At 37.9% G+C, this 20,754-nt stretch overlaps 1 protein-coding gene across 2 annotated transcripts in view; it reads left to right on the forward strand.

The window, feature by feature from the left end:
• The window catches only part of LOC125237573 (facilitated trehalose transporter Tret1-like), a 43,293-nt gene extending 36,316 nt beyond the window's left edge, over positions 1-6,977 (forward strand). For both annotated transcript variants that reach the window (XM_048144702.1, XM_048144703.1), the window contains one exon: positions 5,533-6,977. In XM_048144702.1, the coding sequence (XP_048000659.1) occupies positions 5,533-6,797 (1,265 nt within the window). In that variant the 3' untranslated portion in view covers positions 6,798-6,977. The remainder of the gene's footprint in view (positions 1-5,532) is intronic.
• The last annotated feature ends 13,777 nt before the right edge of the window (positions 6,978-20,754 follow it).

Raw genomic sequence — 20,754 nt, forward strand, 5'->3', positions numbered from 1 at the left:
TTAGACCAAGTAGAAAAACTCCTATAATGTGATATATATTTATAAACTACTCGCAAAGCCCTTTAATTTGATACCACACACAGTATGATCGAGCGCTCGGTTGCGATTTCACTATTTTTAACACGAAAGCCCTCTTAATGTCGAGCCAATCACTGACACGATGAACTTCTCATACTTAAATCTCATAACTTAAATGTCAGAAAAATTTTAGTTCAATTCGATTTACGTCATGCGCAGACAATCTATAGATTAACATGGCTAATGATGTTTTTGCCTAATTAAGTTAAAGTAAACTTTAAATTTGTTTTCAAGTCGTAATAAAATATGACAGTACCTATGTTTTTTCGGTTAATTGGACAGTAATAAATGATATAAAATAGATTTTAAAAAACCCGGCCAAGAGCGTGTGGGCCACGCTCAGTGTAGGGTTCCGTAGTTTTCAGTATTTTTCTCAAAAACTACTGAACCTATCAAGTTCAAAACAATTTTCCTAGAAAGTTTTTATAAAGTTCTACTTTTGTGATTTTTTTCATTTTTTTTAAACACATGGTTCAAAAGTTAGATGGGGGGGACGCACTTTTTTTTCCTTTAGGAGCGATTATTTCCGAAAATATTAATATAATCAAAAAACGATCTTAGTAAACCCTTATTCATTTTTAAATACCTATCCAACAATATATCACACGTTGGGGTTGGAATGAAAAAAAATATCAGCTCCCACTTTACATGTAGGGGGGGTACCCTAATAAAACATTTTTTTTTTTCATTTTTTTTTTGCACTTTGTTGGCGTAATTGATATACATATTGGTACCAAATTTCAGCTTTCTAGTGCTTACGGTTACTGAGATTATCCGCGGACGGACGGACGGACAGACAGACATGGCGAAACTATAAGGGTTCCTAGTTGACTACGGAACCCTAAAAAGGGTCAAGTACCTAGCCGTAATAAATTAGACCGTAATAAATTATTTTAGTAATCCTAACTATACCATAAATTATCTGATTATAAATTATAATTATCTTTGGTCTATGTGACTGTGGTGCTGTCTTGGTTACCTTAGGTAGGTTTATCTATATTTATTTGTAATAGGTAGTAAATTATGCGAGGCATAGTATAATAAAAATGTTTATGAAATATTTTATAATAGGTCATATATATCTTTAATCTATTCAATGTATTTCCGTCTTGGTCACCTACCTACTTTACCCATATCTATTTGTAATAGGTACCTAAGTAATAGAAGCTTTGTAACTGTTAGGACACTGCAAGTAACTGCGGAAACTAAAAGTATAGTTCAAAAAATGGAACAAGGAGCATGCACGGAAATAAGCACCGCAGAAAGGAAAGACGACAAAAATTGAAAGATAGCCGAAGAAAACAGAAATATAGTCGGAGTAAACATAAAGATACTAGAAGGAAAAATAAATATAGTTGATAGAAATGAAAAATAGTCTAAGAAAACAAAATATTGTAGACGACGTTGCCAGTGAAGGATGACAGCTTTAAATCATCATTCATTTTGGGTTCGGCGCTTCAAGTACAAGTCATCTCATCATTGACTGGCATTCATTTAATTCGGGTTGGAAGGTCAGATGGCAGTCGCTTTCATAAAACTAGTGCCTACGCCAAATCTTGGTAGTAGTTTCCAAAGCGGACCCCAGGCTCCCATGAGCCGTGGCGAATGCCGATGCCGGGATAACGCAAGGAGGATGATAATTGTGATAGCATTTCAATAAAAATCATTCTAGTAACTAATAACTAAACTGTGCATTTTTACTTACGTTTACTAAGTTAAATAACCAACTAAATATTCTAAACTAATCAATGAACTAAATACCACTACAGACTCTACAGATTCTAAATAATTATTCACTATTACAAATCTGCTTTCTTTTATATTTCATAAAATGGTAGCACATGGTACGAACGGCAGTACGAAGTTCCCGCAACAGACATTTTAAACTAACATGGCCCCATGCCTAGTCGTTTACGTGAAAGGGATAGCATATCACATTGTTAACTCGGTAAAGAGGGATGGACGCGCCTCGGCGCCGCTCAGCACAACCATATTGACTTAACTGTGGAATGTTATTCCATCTTTTTTACATGTAGAAGTGTTAAAAGACTTGCCACACCACTTTATGCTGTAAGAGACCATTGTTTGCAACCAAAATTGATTATTTAAGATTTTTTCCCGAGCGGACACGGACACTGTTAGCGGGTCGTATACTTGGGCGCTACTGATCGGTGTCGCACGCGTTCAAACTTTTATAAACCTGATTTGTCGTATGCTTGGTGACCGCGAGTCGCCCTGTAAGGGCCATCTTGTTGTATTGATCTGTGGGGAGCAGTAACAACACTATCCGGTAAACTGTTCCAAGCCGCTACAACTGATATGCAGCTTTAGTAGTAGTAGGAGTGCGAATCAGCACCATTTATGAGCACCTTTCATATTCCTTTTTTCCCCTCCTATTACTTCTCTTTTACAATAATTATAGTCATTCATATATTTCCTCCTATTAGTGGTTACTCATTCATTTTTTTTGGGTTCCGTAGTCAACTAGAACCCTTATAGTTTCGCCATGTCTGTCCGTCCGTCCGTCCGTCCGTCCGTCCGTCCGTCCGTCCGTCCGCGGATAATCTCAGTAACCGTTAAGCACTAGAAAGCTGAAATTTGGTACCAATATGTATATCAATTACGCCAACAAAGTGCAAAAAAAAAAATGAAAAAAAAAATGTTTTATTAGGGTACCCCCCCTACATGTAAAGTGGGAGCTGATATTTTTTTTCGAGTGATATATTGTTGGATAGGTATTGAAAAATAAATAAGGGTTTGCTAAGATTGTTTTTTGATAATGTTAATATTTTCGGAAATAATCGTTCCTAAAGGAAAAAAAAGTGCGTCCCACCCCTCTAACTTTTGAGCCATATTAGACTTATATTGACCGGGATATAGACCGTGATTACCTTTTTGATTTGAAGTTTTCCGTGATCATGATGCATGCAACTGCGTCGAAATATCGGGAGCTCGACAAAAATCAAAAAGGTAATCACGGTCTATATCCCGGTCAATATAAGTCTAATGAAAATAACCGTGAATCATTCAAAACTCTTTTTGAGCCATATGTTTAAAAAATATGAAAAAAATCACAAAAGTAGAACTTTATAAATACTTTCTAGGAAAATTGTTTTGAACTTGATAGGTTCAGTAGTTTTTGAGAAAAATACGGAAAACCACGGAACCCTACACTGAGCGTGGCCCGACATGCTCTTGGCCGGTTTTTGCTTCTACAACGTATTACTTTTAAAATAAACACTTTTTTTTCGCAGTTGTGTAATAATTGAAAATATGACCTAGTAACTTTGAGGGCTGACCGATAAAATACATCATTAACACCTTATCTGTCTGGGATTGTTGACTTGACTTTTCTGCTGATGGGAATCTGGTCCAATATTGATTGGAAATCATGATGAGATTATATGAATAACAACAACCACATGCCATTCGATAACTTATTTATTAGTTTTCCAAAGTCAGTTGCCCAAACTTAATCAACTGCACTAGACAAGCTGTATAGAAAAGTATTTTTTTAAAGTCTTTATTTAATTTTGAAAGGGGTTTTATCTCCCAGTGATTATGTAACCTCCGTTTAAATCTACTTATGCTAAATAATAATAACTACACTTTTAAATAAAGTTTGCACAGCGCCCTGGCGTCATCGGGCGACGCATTCCTTGACATCTTCTATACAGACACATTGTGGACAATTTGGTGAATTAGTCAAACCCATTAGGTACAGTAGAACCCGCTTAAAACTATTCTGAGGGGACCCAGCCAAAAAAGCGTATTATACGGGAAATCGTATTAAACGAGAAAAAATTGTGATTTTTCATCGTAAACTTTTAATATGGTTACTTTTTCTTGGAGCATTAATATTTTTCTTCTTATTTTTGACATCACTGAACCAAAGATGGGACAAAGAATTCAGAGACTCAACACCGACACTCAACACCGCAGCAGTGATAATGAGCGAAGTGTATGTAGGTAGGTACTCCGATTATTGGCACCCGCATTAAAGTTGTAAAGTAATGCAAGTTGGTTTTAGAATGTGTATTAAGCGGGGACGCGAACGAATCAAGTCTCAAATTGAGGGACCGTGAGATCACAAATCTGATCGTTCTATTTTAAGAGTGTCCTTGAATTTGTTCGTTGGTTGGAATGTGTCCGGAACGAATCCTGAGGAGTGAGATCTGATCATTGTATTGTTTTATACCAAATACCTTTTCTGGGACATATTTCATCTAAATATTCTTTCCAAATTTGTGTACACCTAATTTTGACTTCGTGTAAATTGTACTTATGTTTGTTGAGCACGAACTATATATCTGTTGGTAGGGGTTACTGATTTGGATCGAGTATCAGTATCATCATTTGCTTGCCCTTTATCCCAAATAGGTAGTTGGGGTTGGCACGTCTTTTTCTTTCACATCTCTCAATCAGACGTTTCATATCATATCTCACACAATCCATCCACCTTTCATCATATTTTTTTTCTCCCGTTTCTTTCCTCCACATTCATTCGCAAATTTACCTTTCTCGTATCCTGACTTTCATCCTTCCGCATCACATGTCCATAAGCTTCTTTTCTGTAGTTCGTGTTATTTATAACTGGAGATATTAAACAAAATTTCTTGTAACGCTTGTATCCTTTAATGAACTCAATTTATTTGACAAAACTGTTGAGTTTGACAGACTATTTGTTAGGAGGATCAATTCTATTTGAGTTGAGAGAACCCCCCAAAATATAAGTCACGTTCTAGACGTTTCATTTCAAAAGTTTGAATTTATGTCAACGCCAGGTGGGGCATAATAAGGGGATTAACCTTTTCGATTGCTCATTAGATTAAAGTGTCTGCACATACAACAGACTGTTCAGTAACCCTGATTACCTTTATATCTTTCTGTCGCATCAACTAAGATACTTATCTATGAACAAAAATAAACCAATTCAGTTCAAATAACTACTGACTTTCAGACAAAATCTAGGATATACCTTTGTTTAAATTGTCTGATAAAGAAATTAGTATATCAAAACCAGCATCAATGTGAGCTATTGTAGACGAAAAATCAGTACCTAATCTGCAAAGTAACTGATGCTGTCTGGATTTAAAGGCCTAATAATATAATTTAGTATATGTATATCTAAATACATATCTGTGCCAATATAGTGAGAACTTTGTTGCCAGCATTATTTCATCAGAAATATAAATTTGTTGTAATTCAATCTATGATATTATCATCCAATGATAAGTGAAATTAACAGATTGGTTTACACGAATTGATTAGTTCTTACCTCTAATTAGTAACTGTTATAAGTATACTAGAATTGTCATCGTTATGGTTAACATTAAAATTAAATTATAACTTAAGCTAGTGTATATTAACTAAGAATATTTTATCTCTGTACTTGCTGCTTAATTTTAATGAAATTTTTACGTTTATTTCTTAATAAATGTTTTCACTTCACAGCATCCATCATTAGCATCGCCATGGTCGTCGGGGCTTTGACTCTTCCCTTCATCATGAACAGCCTAGGCCGTAGGGCTGCCAACCTCATCAGCGTCAGCTTTATGATCACCGGCTGGATCATCATCCTCTTCGCCACCAGCGTGGCAACCCTGATCATCGCCCGGTTCCTCCAGGGCTTTTCCATGGGACTCTCCGCTTCCTTATGCTCTGTTTTAATCGGCGAATACACCAGCCCTAAGAACCGTGGAGCTTTTTTGACAACTATATCTTTAGCTATTGCGTGCGGAACTCTAGTCACTCATGCTCTTGGTTCTTATTATACATGGGAAGTGATAGCTCTCGTATGCGCAGTAATAACGTTTGTTAATTTAATGATAGTGATGCATTCTCCTGAATCTCCAAGTTATTTAGTTTCTAAAGGAAGATATGATCAATGTAGAAAAACATTTCATTGGTTAAGAGGGTATGATGAAGAGGGAGAATTGGATAAGATGATCAAAGCGCACGTGTTGAACCAATTAGATAATAATGAAAAGCAAAAGACTGAAAGTAGACTTCAATACTATATAAAAGTATTTAGAAGAAAGGAGTTTTATAAGCCATTGATTTTGGTCATGCATTTGTATATGATTGGGCAATGGTCTGGCGCTAATATCTTGGCAGCATATACTCAGGAAATATTCCACACGATCGTAGGAGAAGTAGATGTTTCATTAATGATAATCTCAATGGACATTCAAAGAATATTATCCAACTTCTGTGCAGTTTTTGTCATTCGCAGATTTCGCAGAAGACCAATGCTTATCTCTACTATTAGTATTAATTTCCTATCATTTCTTACTATAGGTATTTACACTTATTTTAAGTCTAAAGATCTTTTGCCTTATGATCATCCTCTAATAGGTATAGCTCTTATCCATGTACACATGTTTTCTATAGCTACAGGATCAGTACCTTTACCAAATATAATAGCAGGTGAAGTTTTTCCTTTAGAATATAAAGGTTTAGCAGGAACATTATCCGTACTCTTTCTATCATCGAATCTTTTTGTTACTTTAAAGTGTAATCCGTTTTTCTTCAATAGTTTGGGTCTTCATGGGACATACTGGTTATATTCTGGGATGATTGGGTATAGTTTGTTGGTGTCATGGTGGATGCTTCCAGAGACTAAGGATAGGACTCTTCAGGATATTGAGGAGGGTTTCCGAGGAACTAGCAAAAACCAGTCGGCACAGACTGCTGACCTGATTTTAAATAAGGAATGAATATTGAAATTAAGAAAGTTTTTGTTTATTTCCAAACACTGTATCACTACTAAGGAGTGAATATTAGTTATTGTTAGAATGTGATTTGTAAAGAATTGGAAGCCAATGATTGGTGTTTTATATTTCTACACTTCTATGTACACCTAGTTCCACTGCCAAATACATATAATAGTGATTTTGGGTACTTATTTCATTTATTCCTGGCGTACATTGAATCCTGAATGAAGCAAATTGTATAGGTAATTGATACCTGAGCGTTACAATATAATCCTGAATGTAGAGAGGGATCTCAGTAATTACGCCAAAGAGACCAAATGCCAGACGTATACTGCTTCACAAGTCACATACTTATCAGGGAAAATTATGTTTGAAATAGAAATGAATAACTTGTAGAACATTCTCATAATTTCCATAAATAACTGGAAACCTGAACATTCTCTTTAAGATTACAATTTATTACTCAATGTTCTTAACACTTGACGATCGCTTATGTTGATGTTTGAGTTACACATTGGCGTTTATTATCAACTCAGCAAGTCAATGTTATAGAAATTAACCCTAAATATTGTCAATTAATGTGCGAAAAACAATACCGAGACGTCCGAGACATTTCCATGAGAAAATTCACAAATTTCGAAACTTCTCTTCGGTGAATAGCAAGTTCTAAGTCTTCTAAGAGAGGAAAGTTCCAATTCCTAATAAGTGAAGTAAAAAGAGTTTTTGATCTCTTTGTTTTATTTCCTAGAAAAGTTATCATTCATATCATATTATATCAAACTTGCTTTTAAATTAGTTTCCTTAGCCATCTGTCCGACGTGACAGGAATGCCCCGTCAAATATCGGGGTAAGTGTGCCAAGGTTGGACCTGCCATAGTTATTAGCTCTCATAATAATTGTCATACTGAATACTAATTAGATTTCGTCGCGAAAAGAATCATTGTTGAATACGGGTGTAATCAAGGAATGTAAATAACTATAATAGATATACACCGTGTCTTTTATTTCAGTTAAATTCTATACGTCGTTAGGGCTTAAAAGAAGCTGTCTTGATCTGTTAAATTCGAAATGAATAGTTTTTCATACCTGTTAATTGAATTAATAAGTTTGAATGAACTTCAAAAAGTTAGTGTCGTGTATTTGGCAGCACATACCAAAATAAATAATATATATTTTTTTTAATTATAAATGGGCTTACTCTTGGCCACAGACTAGCCAAAGGCAAAGACGTGGCCTACGATGGAGTGAGCTCGCCCAGAAAATACCTATTCACTCTTGATTTGAAGGTTGCCGGGTTATATAAGCTCGGAAATATAGCCGCCGGCAAGGAATTCCACTCCTTGGCAGTGCGCATAAGAAAAGAAGAAGCAAAGCGCTTCGTGCGGATTCGTGGAATATCCACCAAGTAAGGATGGAGATCGGCCGTGCGTCTAAGAGTCCGATGGTAGAATGGGGACGATAAAAAGTAAATGACCTAACCACAAAATTAAGATTTTGAAAAAAACCCCGACCGTGACATAGTGGACCGATTTTCACGAAACATGGCTAAGAACACTCCCGACTAATTCAGCATTCAAACAAAGAATAAATAAATCTAAATCGGTTCATCCGTTCGGGAGCTACGATTCCACAGACATACACACACACACACACACACACAGAGAGATAAACAGACAGACAGACACGTCAAACTCATCGTTTTTGCGGATTAAAAAAGATGGAAAACAGTCATTCTTCTATTCTATTCTTCTATATGGCGTTTCGATTGGTGTCTAGCGTCAACGATTGTCATTTCGGCGAATGTCTTTTCTGCGACGCGAAACAAAAACGAAACGCCGCGAAAGGTAGTCTGGCTCTGTCGCGCCAATACGCAAGAGCGATAGACATAGATAGCTACGAAAGAGATATTATCGTGAGCGTTTACGCATTTGGCTACGCACACTATACTAATAGTATCAGTATCAGACGATATTGCTCGTACGGAAATTGTAGGCGTGTTGTAAATTCTATTCAAACTTTTCAAACAATTCAAACTCGGGGGCCAGTAGTACATTAGTCCATGCATCGGGGTTTTCGGAGCGGGAACGTTTGACATTAGCCAAAGAGTAGGTATTTACTTAAAAACAGATCGTACTCTAGCAGGTTTCTACCGAATGAATAATTGATTGAAAAACAAATAAAGATGAATTATACATATAGGTACATATTTTATAATGGCCATTCATTATCAACCTCTTCAGTTAAGTCTATTCATTTATAAATAAGAAAATGCTTCATAGTTTATTCTGAAAATCGTGTCAACTATTAAATTTACAGCAGGTAATTAATTAAAGTTATTTTTATTGTTATCTTATAAGCAGAGATCGGATTTTTGTGCGTCATCTCATACTAAAAGTCATTAAAATGACGTAAGTCACTAAGAATGTCGCAAATCCGTCCGATCTCTGCTTAAAAGTTATAAGACTTTTACGGAAATTAAAATAAAACTTTGTCACAGATTGTATACAACTCGCAGAGAGGTAATTATTCATTAGGTATAATATGATATTTTCTTAGACTAACATATCTGTTTATCTTTACTCTATCTCAAATCATTCCCGCTCCGAAAACCCCGATGTATGTACATTACAATACAAGTTCGGAGAAGAGGAAATTCGAAGCCTTTACAGTGCAAAAATGGCGGGCGAGCGTGCATGCAACCTACGAAGCGTCGAGTCAGGACACTCTATTCTATTCTATTCTATTCTATTCTATTCTATTCTATTCTATTCTATTCTTTTATTGTGTGACATGCACGCCGGACGCCCCGCTCCGCTGCACGCCCAATATAACCGTGCACTTAGGCCTTAAGGCCGCTGTACACACATGGCCAACAGCTCCACCAACCCCCTTGGCCATGTGTGTAGAGGGCTACTTGGCCGTAAGTTGGCAGTTGGCGCTAGCGCTTGCCGGCCAACCGATTCGTGTCGGTTTTTTGTCCACACATCAAAGGATCTTGGCGCCAATGGCCAACTGCGTTTACACATTGGCGCTTCATTCAGTTGGTCGTCAGCCGTCAGAGAGGACGGTAGTGAAATATTTACGAAAATAATAAGTTTATCTATGTCAATAATAGTGTAGATTTTAGGAAATAAAATAACCTTGCAAATGTTTAATGTATTTCCTAAAAAAGATAAATGTTCTTATCATAATATTAAAAAAATTGTTAATATTTCAAATAATTTAATTTTACTACGGGGTTATTATTTTTTAATCAAATTTTTCTGTCAATGTCTATGATCTAGAATTTCCTAGATTTTTCCATTCCACGTCCATCTTTCATGAAGAGCCAATGCCAAGTGATTGGTTCGCCAATGTGTAAACAGCGGCTCTAATCTTGGCCAAGGGCTTTCACAAAGGGTTGGTGGAGCTGTTGGCCATGTGTGTACAGGGGCCATTACACAGATGTCACAAAAAAAGCCTTTTTGCCATTGATTATTTGTAGATTGGCATTAAGTGTCACTTCCGAGCCATAAATCTATGTCAAAAGTGACACAACGCCATCTACAAGTATAATCGAAAGCTACAAGACGTATGATAGCACACTCAATGAAGCCTATCTCGCGGGAAATAATTCGTGTATAGGCGAATTTTGGCATAGTTGTAGGGAATGGTGTTCTTATCCACATACTCAAAGTACTGATGGGTAGGGGAGGAGCTAACGGGTGGAGGGGGGTGTAAAGGTCCCTTTTTTTAGTTTTTCGCGAATAACTCTTAAACTGTGGCACATAGCAAAAAATGTTCTGAAACACAAGTAATCTTCATAAAATTCTCTACAAAAAAGTCTTATACACTTTTTATCTGGGACCAATCGTTCAAGAGATATGGAAGGGAAAAGATGGACAATAAAGGAATAAACTCATTTGTTTAACCCATTAACGGCTAGCGGTGCCATACGGCATCGCTTTTCCTGTGCTTAGTATTTCGCTGTCTAAGGTTACAATTATAGAAAAACTAAACAGATTTTTGATGAATTAGATACCTAAGGGTACCAGTTATCACTATAACCACATATATTGTAGCAATTTGGATTATATCTACTAATTTCGAGTACCCAAAAATATAGTATCTAAAAATGGGCAAATTCTTCATGTTCGGTCTGAGGAAAATGGTCAAAAATGGTTTTATTTCTAGTAAAGTATAAATTAAATGCATTTTATTCTATTTTGGTATATATTATTGATCCGATGGTACTCAAAAACTATTAAATTTTAATTTCACTTTCCGTGTATAGCACGGCAAAATTTGCCGATGCCGTACGGCATCAGTAGCCGAGTATGTTGTCTTTTCAAATGATATAATATTACGTGTATTATGTTTTAATTCCTCTTATGTTTTAGCGTTTTGATTAGTTTTAGACTATTATTGTCCTATTTCAACATATCTAGTGAAATTGCTTCAAGAAAAGTAAGGTTTTGAGTTATAACATCTATGTTGGTCCTCTTTCCCATACAGTATATCAAGGTTTAACCCACTTGGTTATAAATTAATTTCTAACAACACTGGTTGAGATTAAGATAGGATGATGGCGTGGTAGGATGATGCTTTTTACAGCTAAGAAATCTCAATACCGGTATCAATTTAATTAAAAGCTTCATATAGTATAACCTTACACCGGAGCTTCATATACCTCGTTTTTAGCCATTATAGAACAATTAGGATGTCAATGCTACATTGTGATGAAGATTTTGGTCACTTAGTGGTTACTAATAATATACAGATATATTCAGACTGTTTCACAAACGGTTTAGAACAAAATTAGTGAGATCAATATAAAGCAGTTGGCTATGTCTGGAATCTACCTAAACAATCAGTCATTTTCTGGTACCATGCGCTGAGGGTGTACCTCCTAGATGGGTCTTATAATAGTGTAAAAAACAATCCAGATAACGTAGTTGCCAGTACGATTTAGGCCTTTATCCTTAATGTACGTAAAACTTACAAGTTACATAAATATTTAAAAAATAACAACTTGTAATTGTTGACACGGTACAAGGCTAGAGGTGCCATATGGCATCAGTATTTTTCTCCAAAACTATTGGTCCGATTTAAATTTTAACTTTCGGTCTCTGATCCTGGAGAGAAATATAGTAATATATTTAAAAATTATCAAAATCGGCGACATGAAAAAAATTCAGCCGTTAATGGGTTAAGAACAATACGTTTATTCTTATAGAGACGCGGTAGCGTGTCAAGCCAGGTTCAAGTAACAAAAGTAGCAAGCAGCACCGTGTGTAATATTACACGAACCGCTTGGAGCCACATTTGACCCCCTTCTAACTCAAAAACTATTTCACATAAACGTGTTATAATGCAACGTAAAAAGAAACCAACGCGCGTAGTAAAAGTATGAGCTATAAGCGCTCCTCAATAAGCCCGGTACTAGCAGCCCGCCTTAGTGCGTTTTCACATTATCCGATCCGATATCGGATGTCGGAAGGATTTCAAAGACAAAAATCCAAGACGGCGCCTTAAATGTACGGGATATCGGTCCTACTTCCGATATGGGATCGGATAATGTGAAAACGCACTTACCCCGCGCGCGCGCGCAGCCTTTATAAGCCACCGCGCGGCCGGCGCTCGCTCATCCCAGTCGTCCTCAAAACGTCGACGTAAGACCGCCCCACAAGGATGGGGCGCGACCAGATACAGCCCTCACAGCGCCCAGCGCGGAAGGGGCTACTCACACCCCAGCAGGGGTGTTGAACGACATTACAGCAGCGCTCGCTCAGTTTGTCTCGCGCAGCGATCCGATCACATTGTAGCTGACTTGACGAGCAAAGCATCACGACCGCCCGGTATTGCTTTGATGGGATAAATTCATAAATAAAATTCCTAACTATCTTCCGTCTCTACTTCGATGGGAGCTCCGTTAGTGCATGCTCCCGAGCATACACCACAGACACTGGAGCAGGCAATTCCTGCTTTTCGGCAGCCGCATCGCACCCCACACCCAGTCTTGCATCGGAAAAATATAGTTTTGAGAATGGAGTCAGGTGCCACTGGGTCGTTGGTTGTCACTGGCTTTAATATGCCATCGCCTCTTCTAGTTCATCCCCATTCAGTAGGTGGTAAATAAATTGTACGTTAAATACTAAAATATTTGTACGCCTGCTTGAATAATGAATACACGTGCTAAACTTACCTCTATTTTAGGAAAATTTTACTTATTGAATCCGAAAAAAAAGGCGTACAAATATTTTTGTATTTAACGTACAATTTATTTACCACCTACTGAATGGGGATGAACTAGAAGAGGCGATGGCATATTAAAGCCAGTGACAACCAACGACCCAGTGGCACCTGACTCCATTCTCAAAACTATATTTTGCCGATGCAAGACTGGGTGTGGGGTGCGATGCGGCTGCTGAAAAGCAGGAATTGCCTACTCCAGTGTCTGTGGTGTATGCTCGGGAGCATGCACTAACGGAGCTCCCATCGAAGTAGAGACGGAAGATAGTTAGGAATTTTATTTATGAATTTACCCCATCAAAGCAATACCGGGCGGTCGTGATGCTTTGCTCGTCAAGTCAGCTACAATGTGATCGGATCGCTGCGCGAGACAAACTGAGCGAGCGCTGCTGTAATGTCGTTCAACACCCCTGCTGGGGTGTGAGTAGCCCCTTCCGCGCTGGGCGCTGTGAGGGTTGTATCTGGTCGCACCCCATCCTTGTGGGGCGGTCTTACGTCGACGTTTTGAGGACGACTGGGATGAGCGAGCGCCGGCCGCGCGGTGGCTTATAAAGGGCTGCGCGCGCGCGCGGGGTAAGTGCGTTTTCACATTATCCGATCCGATATCGGAAGTAGGACCGATATCCCGTACATTTAAGGCGCCGTCTTGGATGTTTGTCCTTGAAATCCTTCCGACATCCGATATCGGATCGGATAATGTGAAAACGCACTAAGGCGGGCTGCTAGTACCGGGCTTATTGAGGAGCGCTTATAGCTCATACTTTTACTACGCGCGTTGGTTTCTTTTTACGTTGCATTATAACACGTTTATGTGAAATAGTTTTTGAGTTAGAAGGGGGTCAAATGTGGCTCCAAACGGTTCGTGTAATATTACACACGGTGCTGCTTGCTACTTTTGTTACTTGAACCTGGCTTGACACGCTACCGCGTCTCTATAAGAATAAACGTATAGTTCATAAACAAATGAGTTTATTCCTTTATTGTCCATCTTTTCCCTTCCATATCTCATGAACGATTGGTCCCAGATAAAAAGTGTATAAGACTTTTTTGTAGAGAATTTTATGTAGATTACTTGTGTTTCGGAACATTTTTTGCTATGTGCCACAGTTTAAGAGTTATTCGCGAAAAACTAAAAAAAGGGACCTTTACACCCCCCTCCACCCGTTAGCTCCTCCCCTACCCATCAGTACTTTGAGTATGTGGATTAGAACACCATTCCCTACAACTATGCCAAAATTCGCCTATACACGAATTATTTCCGCCGACGGACAGTTAAATGTCTTCGTTAGGCGTGCTATGATTAAACTAGTCGAGATGGACCAATCAAAGAACTACTTACTCGTAGACAATTAGCTTATTACATCACTGATGTTCTGTAATAAACATAAACAAATAGATTGAACACAATTATGACGCAACGTGACGTCACTGGCGCGTGCCGGCCCTTGACCTCGTCGCGAGTAAACAGTAGTCCTACCACCGGTTTGACACTGATATTTGCTAACGGCTTTGTAAGATACAGATTAAGATACAAGTGCGAAAAATAGGTTTGCAACGAGTATCGATAGACGCAGAGAGGCATGGTATCGGGTCCTTAAAAATGCCAAAGTTCATCCTCACTTTCTCGACACGTGGCAAACCAAGCACAAACGGGCCTCCCGCTCGTTTTTGCCCAGAACGTGCAATTTGTGGAATGACCTTCTCAGGTGTTTCCCTTGCGCTATGACATGGGGTTCTTCAAGAAGCAGGTACCTATTTAGTGTTCTCAAAGGTCGGCAACGCATAATTGACCCCCCTGATGTTGCTTATGTTCTTGTGTCACGTAGCGACACCTAGTGAGTATCAGTGTTACTAACGTGGTATGTATTTTTGTACTATTATGATTTTATTTTTTCTAATAAATAAATAATATGTTCTAGTTAAATTAATAAAATTACATTCCTATACTTTCAGTCTATTTTATAGTTTCAGCATAAAGGTTTTGTTCATCTAGTTTATTCAGGACTTTTTGGCTAGTTACCTCTATGGTGGGGAATTTTAATTTGGATAGAAAAAGAGCAAATGAATGGAGATGGAAAATTCTGGACGTGAAGAAAAGGCACTTTCTTACTAAATATGTGCAGAAATTAATTTTATAAGATAATAATGATGTTTATTGGCATATGCATCTCGAGGAAGTTTATAGATGCATAATAAGGAAAATTTTTAATTTGGTGTTTTGGAAATGCATAGTTCCAACATCGAGGACAGGAGCAATAGGTCCTCAGACTACCGGCACTACAGCTGTTGCTGATATGCGTTGGCGTTTCGGTGGTTGTGCCGAGACCTAATAATTTTAATGCTGGTCTGCTGAAGTATTTTTCGGTAAGTCTTACCGTAGTTCAATCTTAGAAGGAGTAGGGAAATTCTTTAGCTTATAAACGTGGTTCTTATTATTCTATTTCTATTGTAGGGGAGGAGAATGTTCATACTTCACTAATGAATCCGGAGCCGGGAACGGAGTGGTTCTTCGGGGACTTCAGCGATAGCAGGTACCTATTGTGTTGGTTTTTAGGGTTCCGTAGTCAACTAGGAACCCTTATAGTTTCGCCATGTCTGTCTGTCCGTCCGTCCGTCCGTCCGTCCGTCCGTCCGTCCGTCCGTCCGCGGATAATCTCAGTAACCGTTAGCACTAGAAAGCTGAAATTTGGTACCAGTATGTATATAAATCACGCCAACAAAGTGCAAAAATAAAAAATGGAAAAAAATGTTTTATTAGGGTACCCCCCCTACATGTAAAGTGGGGGCTGATATTTTTTTTCATTCCAACCCCAACGTGTGATATATTGTTGGATAGGTATTTAAAAATGAATACGGGTTTATTAAGATCGTTTTTTGATAATATTTATATTTTCGGAAATAATCGCTCCTAAAGGAAAAAAAAGTGCGTCCCCCCCCTCTAACTTTTGAACCATAGGTTTAAAAAATATGAAAAAAATCACAAAAGTAGAACTTTACAAAGACTTTCTAGGAAAATTGTTTTGAACTTGATAGGTTCAGTAGTTTTTGAGAAAAACACGGAAAACTACGGAACCCTACACTGAGCGTGGCCCGACACGCTCTTGGCCGGTTTTTTGATTTTACCTTTTGGTTTGTTTCTTTTTACAGTTAAAATCTTAATTTAAAACCTTTCTATTCAAAAGTTAGTAACCATAAAATGAATACTTGAAAGCCTATCTCATGATTGCAACATTTGCCAGATCCAGTTTTAGTTTCAGTTCTAGGTATAGCATTTAGTGTCACACATTTACTGAGTAATAATTTTTGTTTACAACAATTTGGGCGGCGATGACTGCTCCCATCAGGCGGCTCATCTGCTCGTTTGCAGCCTATTTCATAAAAAAAAATCCGGGTTACAGTCGTCAGACACAGTAAGACACTGAAGCAAAATGACGTTAGCAAAACTACTCCCACGAAGATTGTCAGAGAGCTTAACAAAAGTGCGGCGTTGTTTGCATCCGTAGGTTAGAGTGACTGCTTACCATCAAAGAGGTCGTATGCTTCTTTCCCACTGATATATAAAAAAAATTTTGACCTCGCAAAGTAAACGGGAGGAAGCCAATAATACAAGGAAGTTGTTGCCTTTTCTTTCGTACGTGACGCTTTGTGTCAGTGGCAAATAAGTATATAGTTACCCAAATTGTAAGCTGCCATCTTAGCCTAACTATAGTGTGATTTGAAGACTAAATAGCATACTCTGAGCTCAGCCTCCAGTCACACCTTAGACAATGGCATTAGGAGGTAGGGCATAGCGAATGATATTCCGCTTTGTGTGGTAGGGCACAGCACAGCGAATATCGTCTCGCTCGAATCTAGAGAAGAGCCCAACGGGTAGTACCTCCGCCTTACAGAAGACCGTAGCCAAATAGCACTAGACCCTACTCATAGTGTTGTGTTCCTGCCGGTGAGTAAGGCTGCCAGAGCTCAACGAGGGTGTGGTGTACTGATGACGGGAGGACTAACGGAACTAACTCGTTCCGTCTATTGTCCTTTGAATCGTCGGCAACCCGAACCCTCCTTATAACTTGTACACTCCTTTTTGCTGTGTACTCAACACAGCAAAAGGGAATATACGTTTCTAATGGGGTGGCGCTAGGGTTGTAAATAGAAAAAAAATCAAATGTTTTTTTTCAGAATTATGAAAAAAAAACGAAAAAAAACCGAGTACCCTGGTTTTTTTTTCGCAGATGAACAAATAACACAATAACGTTTGAGGGTTGCAACGTGTTTAAATAACGTCCATTAACATTCAGTTACAAACGTTTATTGAGAATCCGATTTACATCGTGGAGGGCGGGCCAACAGTAAATAGTTGATTATACCACCGACGTAAATGTTACTTTTATAAAAAAATGGTTATTTGATTAAATTCGTTTAATAGTTAACATTAAGTCTAAAAAACGCGCTCCTACGCACACAGTCTAAGCTCGTGTAGGTGAACGCGTACTATGCTTGTATGAGTGAGATATGACAGGTCGACTGGTCGCGTTTTTGACAGGCTGTAACTGTGAGGTAATCGGGTGGGCGGCACTTTCAGTGGGGAGCGGCAGTGGCCATACTGTACGATACTAGGGTAAACTTGCCTCATTCGGTGAAATAACCAAAATCGTCTTTCAGAATAGTGCTACAAAGCTTGCATCACCGAATTAGGCGTGTCACCGAATGAGGCGAGTTTACCCTACTCTTTATTATACTGTGTTCTAATCTTCGTTTAAATGTAATTCTTCGTTTAGATACTTAGTAAAGCTTTTTATAGATACGAGTAAAAAAAAAAACTAGGAAGGAATTGATAATTTTATTACGTGCATTATTTGGCGTGACCGTTGTAAAAAAAGTTACGGCAGTTTTGTTAGTAAACATTACGTGATTGTTTACAAACTTTTTATGCTTTTAAGTAGTTCCTTTTAAGTTAAAGGACATAGGATGCTTACGTAAATTTTATATATCATACAGGAATAAGTAGGGGAAGGGCAGCTTGGGGAGCAGACCATACCGTCGAGCAGGTGGCGAGTGACAAGTCAAAGCCAATGTTAAAAAAGTTAAAGTATCAGCATGGGATGTTAACATAATTTATAAACAAGGCAGCCACCTTGACTATACAAACTACCGGCCTATAGCCATCTTGTCCGTAATCAATAAGATTGTAGAGAAAATAATAGTCAGACAGATAAGTACTTTTTTAGAAGCAAATGACATTATTTCAGACGCACAGCATGGATTTAGGCCCGGGCGAAGCACGAAAACGGCATTGACCCGTTTTACAGATACTGTGAATGGATATCTAGATAACCGAATGTATGTAGGTATGCTATTTATTGACTTTAAAAAGGCATTTGACACCTTAGACCATAATCTCTTATTAATGTCTATGTCTGAATGTGGAATCCGAGGGCCAGTGAATCATTTTTTTTAAAATTATCTAAGTGATAGAACGCTGCAGACAGAGATGGGCGCTGACGGGTAAATACCGGGAAAATACCCATATCTACCCAATCTACCCGGTATTTACCCGTATCTACCCAAATGAGCGGGTATAAAAAATAATCTATGAAATTAAAGATTATTCTTAATTTACATGACTGAAATATATTTTTCTAGTAAAATAAATATATATATTTGACTAACTAATATTAAAATATTAACAGAGATTCCAAATATTCCATATATCATGTGTAATTTACCACATTCAATTAAAAAGTTTTTTTTTTATAAATAAGCAGTAAATAATAAGTACAAACAAAAATCCACAGCACAGGCTTCGTCAAATATAGTATCTATGTCATGTCAAGTAGGTTATTAACATATATATATATATAAAAAGGAACACAACATACACCTAAATCTAAAATAACCCTCCCTGGATCGTACCTGGCTCAAACGTCCCCATTATACCCGCCGCATTTCCCCGCTGAACTGCAATGGAGACCTGTTGGACCAGATACGACCCAGAACGAGGATCGCAGCCCCTCTCCCGCAAACGACGCCCTAATTCCCTGAAAAAGGAGTGAGCCTCTGAACCCCAAGGCCCCGCTGTCTCAATTGCCACCGGCACAAAGTCATAAGCGGTTTCCAACGCGGAGTACTTTGTGTGCTTAGACTTTGCCGCGGACTCCGCCGCTGAGCCAGCACAACTTGTAGTCTGCCTCAAATGGGATGCAGCGTATATTAAAAAGTTGTATTCCCCAGATGTTTTAGGCCCACTAAGTATTCAAATAACTTACTTAACTTAAAACACGGTGGACAGACAAATTCAAATTCATTAGCCAATGAGGTCACAGCTTTGCAAAACGCCAGGTAGGTGCATCCGTATTGAAAGGGTGCAATAAGTCACTTGACCGGTCAGTTACTTTTTTTTATTTTTATTTATGGGATACTTATACTTTAGTTTGTACTTAGCTAAACAAGCGCCACGTCCATGTGTGATTTTAATTAACACTTGCTCTTTGAATTCGGACTGTAATAATGCCTTCTATGTGACTTCGGCTAGATACTGGACTTCGGCTAGATAGTAGGCTTTACCAAACAAACAGCAAGTAACATTTTAGTGCTATAATTTTGGTTTTCGACGCTAAAAGCTACTATAGATGTCGTATAAAGGTTTTCGGCGTGACCGCCTGTCGTATAAAAGCCTCCAGTAACACCTTTTAGCTCTATAAGCTTGTACCGCTAAAAGGTGTTATTAGGAAGTGATGTAAACGTTTATATTACCATTTTATAGAGCCGCTATAGGCCTGGTCTATAACAGGATCAAATATGACTACTATAGGTCTATATTATTGTATAATAGTGTTAGGAATTACTGCTATGCAATCAATTTGCGCTATTAAGGTTCCCGACAAGCCGCTATAGTTGTTGCGTTATACAGCTAAAAGGTGTTATTAGGAAGTGATGTAAACGTTTATATCACCATTTTATAGAGCCGCTATAGGCCTGGTCTATAACAGGATCAAATATGACTATTATAGAACAATATTAGTGTATAATGGTGATAGAAATCACTGTTATGCAATCAATTTGCGCTATTAAGGTTCCCGACAAGCCGCTATAGTTGTTGTGTTATACAGCTAAAAGGTGTTATTAGGAAGTGATGTAAACTTTTATATCACCATTTTATAGAGCCGCTATAGGCCTGGTCTATAACAGGATCAAATAAGAACAATATTATTGTATAATAGTGTTAGGAATCACTGTTATGCTATCAATTTGCGCTATTAAGGTTACCAACAAGCCGCTTATAGTATTTTTAGTAGTTGTGTTTTAACAGATTTAAAACCTAACTATACCACTATTTTTGGATATAGTGGCTTTGTAAACACTGCTATAGTATTTAACACTGTATAGTAGTGATATGAATACCATTATAGAGCTATTTTGCTATATAATGAAGTTTTCAGGATACGTTTATATAGCTTTGAAAAGGTTATAGTCGTTTTCTAATGCCTTTTATATCTCATCGCCGTATACGCCACAATGACTCTTTAAATATCACACACCTGTTGAATAATGGTTTCGGTATCTCTTTTAAAATACAATAGCGTTATAGCTGAGTTTACTATATGTTTTATAAACCAAATCAGATATATAAGAGTAGAAAACGATTACTTTTAAATGACAATTTTGACCTTAAAAGGCTGCTTTATGGTGTTTATACATCGTAATTATGAAATCAGGCCAAAGATGCGGTATCTGG

The sequence above is a fragment of the Leguminivora glycinivorella genome, chromosome 21 (genome assembly GCF_023078275.1).
Source record: "Leguminivora glycinivorella isolate SPB_JAAS2020 chromosome 21, LegGlyc_1.1, whole genome shotgun sequence".
Classification (NCBI taxonomy): Eukaryota; Metazoa; Arthropoda; class Insecta; order Lepidoptera; family Tortricidae; genus Leguminivora; species Leguminivora glycinivorella.